General features: G+C 42.1%; 1 protein-coding gene across 4 annotated transcripts in view; it reads left to right on the top strand.

Annotated features, from left to right (window-relative positions):
- The window catches only part of NR3C2 (nuclear receptor subfamily 3 group C member 2), a 190,412-nt gene that overhangs the window by 2,752 nt on the left and 175,130 nt on the right, over positions 1-12,530 (top strand). For 3 of the 4 annotated variants that reach the window (XM_053975771.1, XM_053975772.1, XM_053975773.1), the window contains exon 2: positions 2,142-3,906. In XM_053975771.1, the coding sequence (XP_053831746.1) occupies positions 2,144-3,906 (1,763 nt within the window). In that variant the 5' untranslated portion in view covers positions 2,142-2,143. Of the gene's footprint in view, positions 1-2,128; positions 3,907-12,530 lie in introns of those variants that run through there. The other variant, XM_053975770.1, reaches the window with a different exon arrangement.

The raw sequence follows: 12,530 nt of genomic DNA, 5'->3' as shown, positions 1-12,530 counted from the left end.
AAAGTGTCAGACAGAGATGGTCTTGGTTCCAGTATGTAACACTGCTGAGCTTTAGTTGTGGGTGTCCGTGGATGTTTTAGTCCCCAGTGAGATTTGTTTAGGGAAAGTTAGTAAAAAGGCATATGTGTGCGGTAGGTGAAGTGTGGATTCTGTGGATAGATGTGCTAGTGAAGTTGTAGCAAGTTCTGTCTAAAAGAACAAAACCAAACCCTAATGTTGCCAGTAACACCTGAGATGATTAATTTGGTTCTGGTATCCCCCGAGCCACTTGAAAGTGACAGAAACCATCACTCCCAAAAAATCCGTTTGCTGCTGCATTCTGCCTAATTTATATCTGTCATTTTAAACTGAACTTGTATTAGGCCAGAAATAATCTCTGCTGCTTTTTGATCCTCTTGGATATATTTACCAGCCTTTGCAAGTGCAGGATCAGGGCATTTTCTACTTTCCTTTCCTTTCTGTGACTCAGATTTTTATTCGCTGAAGTTTCAGAGTATGCTCACCTATTGATTATATATGAAGTTTGAATTTTACTGCTGTGGGAGAAGTCGCTACGAAGCTCAAACACTGGTGTAATGTTAGGCCTGTAACAGATTTCCTGGCATGTAGTGGTTCTGCTGGTGTTTCTGAGAGTTAATTTTAACTTACATCCTAATTTTAAGCCTTAACTAAGTTTCCTGGTTTTCAGAAATGCGGGTCACTCACAGCTGCAGTGGATTTCTCTAGGAATTAGGCTTGTTCAGCACTTAAATCAGGGGTAGGTGATTATCTGGGAGTGACTTTATGAGGAATTAGGCGCTTCTGTCTGAAAATTTTAGACTATAGGAATGTGATTTAATATACATTCTAGGTTCTAATAAAATTTGTGCTTGAGGGAAATGTAAGCATTGGGCTATAGTTCTAATTAAGTAAGGGCAAAGAGGTATTCAAGTCATTAAGTTTAAGGTTTTTTTTTGTTTTATTTTTATTATTTTGCTCAAAATAGCTTAGTTAAGTAGTGTTAAGTAAAGGGGTTGAACACTAAATTAAATATTGGAAAATGAGTACATTCAGAAAGGAAAAAAATACTTGCATAATATTGGTATTGTTACTGTTGGCACGTGAGTTTCTGCAGTTCTAATGATACTATGAGCCAAATCCTTAAAAAATTAGAAATTGTTGTTACTTATATGTAGTTTTCAGATTATTAGAGACTGGGTCACGCATTTTGCTCTTTACCTTGAGAAGGTGGCATGTGGGATAGGAAGGGTTTTTTTAGGGTCCATTTTAGAGCAAGGTTTACTTTTATTTTTGTATATTCCTCTTGCTGGCTGGAAGTTTGCAGAATTGGCAGAGTTATGGATCTGTTTAATAGCCATGCATTCCCACCTAGTCTGATCCCCTTACCCTGTGGCAGAAATGTTTCCTGCTGGTCTGCTGTCCTACTTCTCTCCCCACACCTTCATGTCTCCTTGGGAGGTTGTACAAGAAGTTTGTATAGCTGGGAAGGGGCAAGTCAGCTCCCAGCCCCTCAGAACCACTGGTTCCTTCTAAAGCATCCTGTGTTATGCTGTATAGTGAGGATGATGAAGAGAAATCCCCTTAAAACAGCAGTCTCCCTTGCTTTGTTGTCCCGTAACATGGCAGTGGAAGGTCCTTGGAGGAGCAGAGCTGTAATGAGCAATTTCCACAGGGTTTTCATCCTGCCTGCCACCAGCATGTCCTTTCAGGACCTCTCTGGATCCCCTCCTTCCTTGCTCCCCTTTCCCTTTTTTAGGTGAGGGGCAGCCCCTGGTACAGCTAGCACTGACCGTGGGGCTACGGCCAGTGAGGGTGGGTGGTTGTGCTGACATTGCCAAGCCATTCCTTTTGGGGCAGGGCCGGGAGCAATAATTTGGGTGTTTCCTAACTGCTGAGCTGTTTTCTCCCTGAGCCCATAGGGCTGTCATATCCATGAGACCTTTCCCTCGGTTTGATTGAAATTGGACAAATGGTTGAGAGATGATGGATGGGGCAGGGAAATGGGACTGGCAGGCAGAGAGAGAGAGGAGGATAGACAGAAAAAGCGGATACGCCTTGTTTCCTTAGGAAATTAGGAAATTTCCTTAGGAAGTCACACTGTCCTGTCATTAATTTTACTTTTTTATATATGTCTTTGCTAGTTATGGAGACAAAAGGATACCACAGCTACCCAGAAGGCTTAGATATGGAGAGACGGTGGGGTCAAGTTTCTCAGTCTGTGGAGTATTCTTCCATAGGTGCTGGAGAGCAGACTGATGACAGTAACTACATGGAGATCGTAAACGTCAGCTGCGCCGCCGGCACTTTCGCAAACAGCAGTGCTCAAGGAAACAGCAAAGAAAAACCTGAGCTACTCTCCTGCCTGCAGCAAGACAACAGCCAGCCTGGTCTCCTGCGCTCTGACATCAAAACCGAAACAGAGTCCAAAGAGCTGTCGGCAACGGTGGCCGAATCCATGGGTTTATATATGGATTCGATACGAGACGCCGATTACCACTACGATCAGCAGAACCAGGGAAGCCCAGGAAAGATCTATCAGAATGTGGAGCAGCTGGTGAAGCTCTACAAGGAGAATGGCCATTGCTCCTCTCCCCTCCACAGCGCCAGCAGGCCCTTGAGGTCTTTGATGTCGGACTCTGGGAGCACTGTGAACGGCGGTGCCATGCACACGATTGTCAAAAGCCCTATCATGTGTCAAGAGAAAAGCCCCTCAGGCTGCAGCCCTCAGAACATGGCCTCTTCAGTATGTAGTCCTGCGGGAGTTAACTCCATGTCCTCAACTACCGCTGGCTTTGGGAACTTTGCCATGCACAGCCCCATGGGGCAGGGCACCCCTCTGTCGCGCTCGCCGAACGTTGAGAACCGGGGCTCCATGTTGCACAGCCCCGCGCACATTAGCAACGTCGGCTCTCCGCTTTCCAGCCCTATCAGTAGCATGAAGTCGCCGATCTCCAGTCCTCCCAGCCACTGCAGCGTGAAATCTCCTGTCTCAAGTCCCAACAATATCACTATGCGATCTTCTGTGTCCAGCCCTGCAAACCTGAACTCCAGAAGCTCCATTGCCAGCCCTTCCAATGCCAATAATAGGTCCACGCGTTCTAGTCCAGCGGTTAGCACTGTGGGATCATCCATCTGTAGCCCTGTAAACAACTCCATAGGGTTCCCGTCTTCTGGAACGCCAGTGGGGCCTAGTAGAAGCCAAGATACCGTTCCTAGTCCAGACACAAAAGACAAGGGTGCTCAAGAACTCACGTTTCCTAAGATGGAGGAAATGGAGAACGCCATCTCCAGCAACAGCCAGATGAACCTTGTTCAATTCATAAAGCCTGAGCCAGACGGGTCCTTTGGCAGCGCCTGCATCGGCGACAGCAGCAGCAAAATGAACTCCGATTCCCCCTTTTCAGTACCAGTGAAGCAAGAGTCGGCCAAACATCCTTGTTCTGGTGCCTCCTTTAAAGGGAATCAAACAGTAAATCCTTTCCCATTTACAGATGGCTCGTATTTTTCTTTTATGGATGACAAAGACTATTACTCTCTTTCTGGGATTTTAGGACCACCTGTTTCTTCATTTGATGGAAATTGTGAAGGTAGCGGTTTTCCAAATCCAGGCCTACGTGTGGGGATTAAGCAGGAGCCTGATGATGGCAGCTATTACCAAGAGAACAGTATACCATCCTCTGCCATTGTGGGTGTAAATTCAGGTGGACAGTCATTTCACTACAGGATCGGTGCCCAGGGCACGATATCCTTGTCGCGGCCGGTTGCTCGAGAGCAGACATTTCAGCACTTGAGCTCCTTCCCTGCTGTCAGCACGCTCATGGAGACCTGGAAGTCTCATTCGGAGTTGGCATCCAGAAGAAGTGATGGGTATCCAGTTCTAGAGTACATTCCAGAAAATGTGTCCAGGTGAGCTGGCAAATTGCTACTCTTTTTTTTTTTTTTTTTTTTTTTTTCCCCCATCTCCTTATTTTTTTCCTTTCCTCCCCTGCATTAAACAAACAGGACATGAATTAAAATAAGGACCAGGGTGGTATTTCTCAGTCTGATGCGTAATTCTTTGTTTGAATTTCTGTTATTATTAGATTTGTGGCTATCTCGCTTTATTTTACTCTGCCTTTAATGAAAGCAAAATGTTGGCTTTAATATTTAAGAAGAACATATTGTATTCTGTTGTTATTAGGTTTGAAGGTATGGCTTTAGTATGTTTATGAGCTCTTACTACTACAAATGTTGTTTTTCCTATAATGAGAGCTTAGTAAAATTGCTCTCTTGTGTCCTATAATGGTTATTTTTTTCTTAGCTAGTGCTTGAATGTGTGGTACCTCAGATGAAATGTTGAGATGAGGATAAGAAAATGGTAGTGTCAGGAATCTTTTTTTTGTGAAGAAGCATGGTTCTGTGTTTGCACTGGACTTTAACTGGTTAAGTTTAAAAAACTAAACGTTACAAGCCTGTGGCAACGTATTATTTCTGTATTTTAACTGTAGGAACATTTGGTTTATATATATAGAAAAATGCCTCCAGAAGGAGGAGGGCTGTTAAAACTTGATGCATTTGAAAGGGAGAAATGGATAAACTGATCCCCTCACTTTTGGTGGAAGAGAAATGAGCAAGTGTCATCTGAATTTGGAGCTTGGCTTTCTTGGCAGATCTGTGGCAGCACGTCCTTCTTCAAGCAGGTGTCCTTGTATCTCATGAGGGATGCCTACTTTCCTAAACCACCCAGTTGCAGAGTCAATAGTACAAGTTCTGAAACGCCTCTGACAGCATGACAGAGTTCAAATGGTTGCACAGCATACCCGTGTACCCAGCAGGCTGACCAAAGGCTTGTGCCAAAGCTCAAATAGCCAGTGACAGATTGGCATTTACCTTTCTCACGTGGTTTTTTTTTTTGCTCATCATGAGCTATGCAGCTGCCCTCAGTGAATGAAGCATCTGCCTTATTCTTGGAGTGGGGTGGGGAGGATGCGTGGTGTTTTCCATTTTTGTATGATACTACAGATTTCTGAAAATAGTGTTGCAGTGAAAAGCATAATATCTAAAATAATGGTGCTTTTCAGGAGGGAAATCAGGCTGTCTACCTATAAGGAGAAAAAAAAAAAAAGCACCTTACCGGTTTTCATTTTATCCTCATTCTGTTCAGCTGCTGCAATATCTCTATCATTTTGTAGGCCATACTTCACTTTTTCTTTGGCCATTTCCAATATGGTCTTGAAAAAAAAATGCACTTTTTAATATACTCAACTTGTAAGGGCTGTATCCTATCATCATGCTCAACTTTGCATGTAGCTGGATATTTGTTATCATCCAGTCTTGGATTAAATGTACTTTCCTGGATTAAGGAAGATGGAGTCACTGTTTTCTATTTATTTTACCTGATAAAATTTTCATAAGTTGCATTATTTATATAGTGAGAAAAGTTCACCAGGAGACTGATGGAATGCCTGAATACAAAGACCCAATATTTTACTGCCTTTGTGGTTGAGCACTGTTGCTTGGACAGGTAGCTCCTGCCAGCTGTGAGAACTCTTGTGTGACTGAATGCTTGCACTGAGTCAAGGCTGTCATCCATTGCAGGGACAATAAACAAGGAAATAATGCAGGAAGGAGCATGGTTGCCATCAATAGTTGTGTTTGGAGTGACAGTTTCTCATGAGGCTTTTAAAGGAGTCTTCTGATCTGACGTTAGTCCATGGTAGCTCTAGATCAATAAATGTAATCAGATTTGATGATGACATAGGCTGAGTGCACTTTCCTGTCTTTGTTCTCCAAGCTGGTATCTCTGCAGAATTTGCAGGTGAGTGTAGCTGCCACTGCAGGATTGAAATCCAGAAATATTTGGTGCTCAGAGCTGTTACGTGTGGAATTCTCTTCAGGTGATGGAGATCAGCGGGGTTGCGACACTCCAGGCATCCTGATCTGTACTCCAGATTAGGACATGTGTCATCATTTCAAATCTCAGAACTCAACCCCATTATTTAACTAAATGTTGCTCTTAATCTGGCTGGTGATGGCTCTATGCCAACAGTGCAGCCAGGGGCCTGTGCAAAGCCCTTAAAATTTTCAAGGTAAATTCCTGTAGAGATCTTTTTGGCAGTGCAGATTTGAGTGCAGAGGTGTCTGCTGAGATATTTGTCTGCTGGTGAGACAAGTCATAAAGACTCCGCATAAGATGTCACACATGTAAAAAGCTCAGCCTTGCTATTGAACCTCAGACCGATCTTTATTTTTCTCTTCGTTTCTGTGCTATCTTGCAGCTAGAACAGAGGAAATCACACTCAAATTTGTTGGTGCTCTGAGGTGTTGTAATAAAACATACATAGCTTAAAGGCATGGCAGACCCAACATCCCAAGCAAGGCTGGTTTCAGCTGTCCCATATCCATGTGGTACAGGGATTGCAAAATACCTCTTCCTTCATGTCATCAGAACAGCAGCCTCACACCTCTGTCCTCTACATCTAAACCAGATCCTTGCTATTTCCAGTCAGTTTTTTTTTCTGGTGTGTCAATCATATCAGGCATCACATTTTGCAGACTTTTACAGCATGTGATTAACCCATTGAAGTTTGCAATATTTTGAAGTTCTGGTATTCTAAGTCTTAGTGCTTTTTTTTTGGCTTGCAATATAAACAGCTGCGAGCAAAGAATAAGGTGAAGAGAAAAAATAGGCTGCATGGTTCTCTAAAGCCAGTAGATGACCAGCATGAAATATGTCTTGTTTTAGCAGCATTATATTCTGAACCCTGATGTCATACCCTTTCTGAACTGCTTCAGACTTGCAGCTTACATGGTGAAAAGGAGTGGATGGCCAAAAGAAGATGACTTTGACTTTTCATATTGATAATGAATCTTTAGAATATTGCTGTTAAAAAAAAAATCGTATTAGAGTGTCCCCTTTCTTGAATCAGTTATTGTTGGTAGTGTCTAATAACCATAGTTGAGGCATTTAAAATGCCTTGCTGCCTTGTTGACTGTGCCAATCACCCACTGCCAACTGGAACATTTCTCTTTTCTCCTTCAGTTACTTTTATTAGATGTGCACAGTTATGGTTCTTTTTAAGTTAGTTGATAGTAACTTTTTTATAACATTGCAGCTTATTCTGTTTGGGGAATGAGAGCCTCTTAAGGAAAACCAAATTGCCTTATTCCCTTTTAAATATTTTTTCTTCTGCTAATATGCATGCAGAACATGTCTTTGTTTTTGAAAGATTTTTACATTTGTAATTTTTAATAAAGGGTGAATCATACTTGTCTGATTGTGTGTATAGATTCCTCCTTCCACAAATTGCATTTCTAAGAAATACTGGTTTCTAAACTAAATAATAGTTAAGTGGGCTTGAAAAAGAACGTATGTGCAATTGTCATTGATGTCTCTGTCTACACAAAGAGTCCAGATAAGATTTCACTATAAGGTGATCAGTGCTTGTCTGAATTGGGGTGCTAGCCTAAGCCCCGTGATTGTGCCGATTATGTGATTTTCAAAATGGCCTATGAAAATGTCATGGTTGCTTAAAACAAGAGTAAAAATTGAGGAGGATGACCTTTCTGCTGCATTAGCTCTTACCTAAAGCTTCTTGTGCAAATGTGCCTTTTCCCTCTAATTTCCATATTAACTCATGTATGTACACACATGTACTTGCTTTTCTCGGTGCTTGTGGTGGAAACAGAGGACCAATACTCCCTCCTACTGTCTTTCTTCCTGGCAATTCCACTGGCGTAATCCAGTGTGGGAGGAATTCACAAAGTTTGATGTCCTATTCAGAAAGTTTAGGTTTTAAATATGAATTACATATGTTTATCTGTAATAGTGTTTCAATAAAATTTTGATCAGACATTGATAGTATTTTAGGGATTACTTTTACCTGTCTGTTCCTGAGCCATTCACATGTGTCAGTATTTATTTCTTAGACCCTATTTGAAAAAGTCCCCCAAAAAAGTCATCCCTTCTAACCAAAAACCAGAAAGCAACCCAACAACCTGATCTTGATTTACCTGTGGCCTTTACTGGCTTGAATTTGATTCTGGTTAAAATCTGATTTCAGGCTATTGCAAGTATTTTTGTAAATAAACTTTTATGTTAAATATTATCTAGAATAGTCACTTATCAGAATTATACCTGCCAGAAAGATAAAGGTCTGGTAAATATTATTTTTAGAATTTATGAATAGCCTTGACCTCCGTTTGCTGACGGACTTTATGAGAAAAGGACTGTGCTGTTAAAATATTCTCCATGCTTGGCAGGACTGTATTCCCCTTTATCTTCCCAAAAACTTACTGTGCAAACCTTTTCCAGAAATGATTCTCTAATACCATGGACCATAGCCTCAAATCTATATTTTTCCTCTATTTCAATTTGAGAAAGTATACTTGGTTTTGTAGGTTCTTGTATAATTTTGTGTCTTTTTTTTTAATGCAGCTTTGGGTATAGTCTTGACATAGGCGAGACCTCTGCATATTCTTTATTTCTCGCTAAAGAAATTACAAGTCTGTATTAATATGTCAGCCCAGGAGGTTGAAAGGTTCTCTTGGGCATACCAGCATGCATTGAACAGCCTTTTACTTTCTACAGCTTTCTTTGTTGTTATTTTGGTGAGGGTGCTGGGTTTTTGTATTGCTGTTTATTGAGAAGTTCAAAGTCTGTATAAAGTATTTTCCCTTAAAATGCGAATGCAAATAATGCCTTATTTTCCCTTAAAATTATACATATCCATTGCCTCCTGTGCTGTGGCACAGGGAAGTCCACATTAATGGAAAATTGTGTTCCAGAGATGGGTGGATCTTCCCCATCTGGGGAAATAAAAGCTCTGTTGTCAAGCTGGGTGCCAGGATCTAGGGCTCGGTTGTTTCTTTGTGCAGGGGCAAATAAAGTTGTGTATTTCCAAAACGTTTCAATTGCTCGTTGATACCACTAAAGTTTGCAGCACTTGGCTGTTGGAAATCAGTTTGCCATGTTTAATTCTGATAATGGCTAATAGTTGCTGCCTAGTTTTTGTATCACTTTTGGTGGTATGGAATCTCACTATGATAATCTTGTTTTGATGTCCTGAAAAACAGGAAGGTGGGGTCACCTTCAATGCACAGATTTTATAACAAGCAGAAGAAATTTTGATTGTGCTTTTTCTGACAGTATGGATCAGTCCATTTTCATGAGGACTGGAAGACAGAAAAGTATGAACTGTATAAAAAATGTTCTCGTCCTGTTTTATGACATGTGTGTTGCAGCAAGGCAGGCAAGCAAGCACAGGGATTGCTGCAGCAGATTCTGTGCTCGTGCAGTACTCGTGTTGTCTGCAGAGGGAGTAAATTGTTAAGTTGTGGTTCAATAACCTGGCCTTACTCAACCAGCACTTAACATTAATGGAGCCACAACCTGCTGTGGAGTGCTCTGCCTGGCTGAATCAGATTGCCAGGTACTTATTGGTGCTTTGCTCATCCCAGGCTGGAGCAGTGGCTGCTGTTGGGTGTCACTTGTAGCTGAACAATGTATTATATGCAGTGGTGAAAATACTCTGTTGGGCCATGCCTTGTCTGCTCTGATTCTAGCTTTGCCCTCTGATTGGGCTTGTTGTATGTGAGAGCCTGATTGGGTTCCTGATCCAGTCCACTCTGAAACTCTAAAGAATTAACAGGACAGTGAAACTTGGTGAGCAGTATGATGTGATATGGACATGAGAACAAACTGAAGGGATGGAAGGGGAATGGAGCCTGTGAAATATCCCAAGTGCACCTTTCTGCTTAAAGATAATGCATCATTGAGCCATAATCCCAATGCTGGTATTTAAAGGAGGTAGTTTTAAGGCATTTTCTCTTTTTCAATTGTATGTATTGAGTCTTTGAACAGAGTTGTAGGAGATGGAGTTAATAATGGACTTGTTTTGACCAAAACTTCTTGGAGAACAATGGAGTGCTGTGATTTGAGATTTAAGATCTCGGAGGTCAGAAAATACCACAGTTAAGGATGAATATAGAACCGTAACTTGTTCTCTGGCAAATGTGTCTTAAAATATGGCTGTCTAAGAGCGATAAAAATGGTGCAACGAGGAAACTAAAAAGAGTGTGTGAAAAACAGGTATTAAATCCATCTAAGTTTAGTACTTTTATCAGTTTTCACATGCAGCTGGTTGCCACACAGTGCCTGGTGCTCAGCATATGAATTACTTCGGTTGCAGTCTCCTCCGAGTGAGAGATCTGTGGAGAAGAAGAAAAAAAGCAGCAGTATTTCCATTGGATGCAGTGGACCAGGTTCTCACAGTGTTATTGGGCACGTCTGAATGCACCCTAAATAGACCATGGCATGATTTGACTGCTCGCTGCCCTACTTGTGTAACCCGCAGCAGAAGGTCACCGTCTGGTGGGCTCTCCGACAGCCCTCTCCTGCTGGAGCCACCTCGGGTTTGCTGCTGGAGGAGTCAGGCTGACCTTGGAGGAAGGCTCGCTTTTTTGGCTTAGGCTGCAGGGGAAGGGCTCACGGGTCAGGAAGTGCCTGTTTATCCATGGCAGCAGTTCCCAGTGTAGCCTGCTCCAGTACCACTGCTGGCAAGAGGAGCTGCAGCATCTCCCCGTCTCTGTGCGGCTTGCGTGGGAGGAGGCACTCCCTCCTCGGACTTGGAGACAGCATTTCTGTGCATCCATGTCTTTCCCTTCAGGGACTCCAGGATTTTACAAAAACCTTGAGGGTTGGTTTGCTTTCAGGGCAAAATTTTCAAATAAATGGTCTCTTTAAATGGGAGACTTTGTGACCTTGTTTGGAGTTGTTTTTTTTTTTTTTTTTTTTGTTTGTTTGTTTTTGTTTTGTTTTGCAGTGAGGTTTATCAGTGTGGTTTATCAGAGCTTAACAGTGTGTTTTCTGAAAGGAGGTGATCTGGGGGGTTCTCTTTTTCTATTTTGCTGAAATCAGCGCTGAAAGATTCAAAACACAAAAAACAACAGCACCACCCTCCCCCCCCCAGTCTTCTGAAACTCTCTCCCAAAACAACAAAAAAAGTGCAGAAAACCAAATCCATGCTGTTCATTTTGGATTCTTAAAAGTATAAGTAACACTGTATGTGAGTAAGTATTTTTGCAAGATGCCTTTTCTTTACTGAGTTATATTATAGCAGAAGTTCCCACACTGCTGGTAGATCACGAAATAACTTGAATTTTATATTTTATCTTAAACAGTGAATTAAGCACCTGCAATTACATTAGGGTTTCTTGTTAGCTGGTTGCTAAATTTAATTTCTCCAAATCTGTGATCTCTAAGCTGAGTACTGGCTTAATGAACAAGCTGATAGCTTAAATTTCTTATTTGGAGGTAGGGTTACTTGGACTTAATATGTAATGCTGTTTTTTTGAAAAGGAGCAAAAAGAAAGTAAATTTTGGTTAGAACCTCTGAGCAGAAACAGAATCCAGTATTTGTGGATAATGCATAAAATGGCTCATAGGAATTTGCATGCTCCTTCTAAGATGCATGGGTATGCTGCTGATTGTGGTTAGTGATAATAATAGATCAAAGAGTTACAGCCCTAAGGTTAAAAAGCAAATTTCAGACTAATTGCGGAATGTTTCTGACAATTTTTCTATCATTTTGCTTGTTTCCATCCTCTCTCCTAAACAATACTTTCTACTGGGATCTGGAGGTAAAGTAACTTTTTTGGATGAGCTTTCAGGCTAAACTTTTTTCTGACTACATAAGTCTTTTCTATTGTGCTTTTCATTGCATATCTGCTTTCGAGAAGTGTTACCCCAAAAAGTGGCAGCTTTATAAACCAATTCCATCGCAATTAGGTCTTTGGAAAAAAAAAACAAAAAAGAAATTAAAAACTTCATATCATCTTTTAATAATGCTTTCTGAATCTTTTGGATTTGAGAGAATATCTTAATTCCTTATTTTTGTGTGTGTATGACCCTTTTGGGTGCATGTTCAGCCTTAAGTCTGCAAAACAAAGCAGTATTTTAGAGGTTTATTTTGGGCAGTGTAATCTATCAGTGGTCTGAGAACTTTTAATCAGAGGGCAGAATGGGGAATTAAGTAGTTTGTCCTGACCAGGATTTTGCCCGTCCTAGCTGCTGAGAACTGTAGGGTCTTGCCAGCATTTTGACAATGCTTTTCTGAATCCTGTGTTGTACTAAGATCATAGTGCAGTCCTGCGAAACCCTTTGTTTTCAGGGTTTGAAATTCCTTTGTACTGAATTTCTTTTGCTCACCAGCTCCTCTCCTGTACCTGGCTCAGAGGGTCGGCATGGCGCACGGGAGCCGTCCCCGTCTTGGCTCATGGAGATGGGAGCAGTTCCTGAGCAAAGCAGTGCTCTGCTTAACAAATTCTTACCTCGTGCTTTGCATCCCTCTGGCAGCTCCAGGCCGTGCAGGGAAGGGGCAGGTGCTGAGCAGGTCAGAGCAGGGCGCACGGTGCCGGCGCTGCCCGCGCCCCGCATCCCTGCGGCTTGCGCAAGGAGCCGGGTGCGTGTGCCCCGGGAGTGCGTCACGTCACCTGCCGTGTCCTCACCGAGACCTGCGCTCCCCGAGCCCTTTGGAAGCGTGGTTTCACAA

Source organism: Vidua macroura, chromosome 4 (assembly GCF_024509145.1).
Source record: "Vidua macroura isolate BioBank_ID:100142 chromosome 4, ASM2450914v1, whole genome shotgun sequence".
Classification (NCBI taxonomy): domain Eukaryota; kingdom Metazoa; phylum Chordata; class Aves; order Passeriformes; family Viduidae; genus Vidua; species Vidua macroura.
The sequence above is the reverse complement of the archived record's forward strand: the minus strand, read 5'-3'. Positions and strand labels throughout refer to the sequence as shown.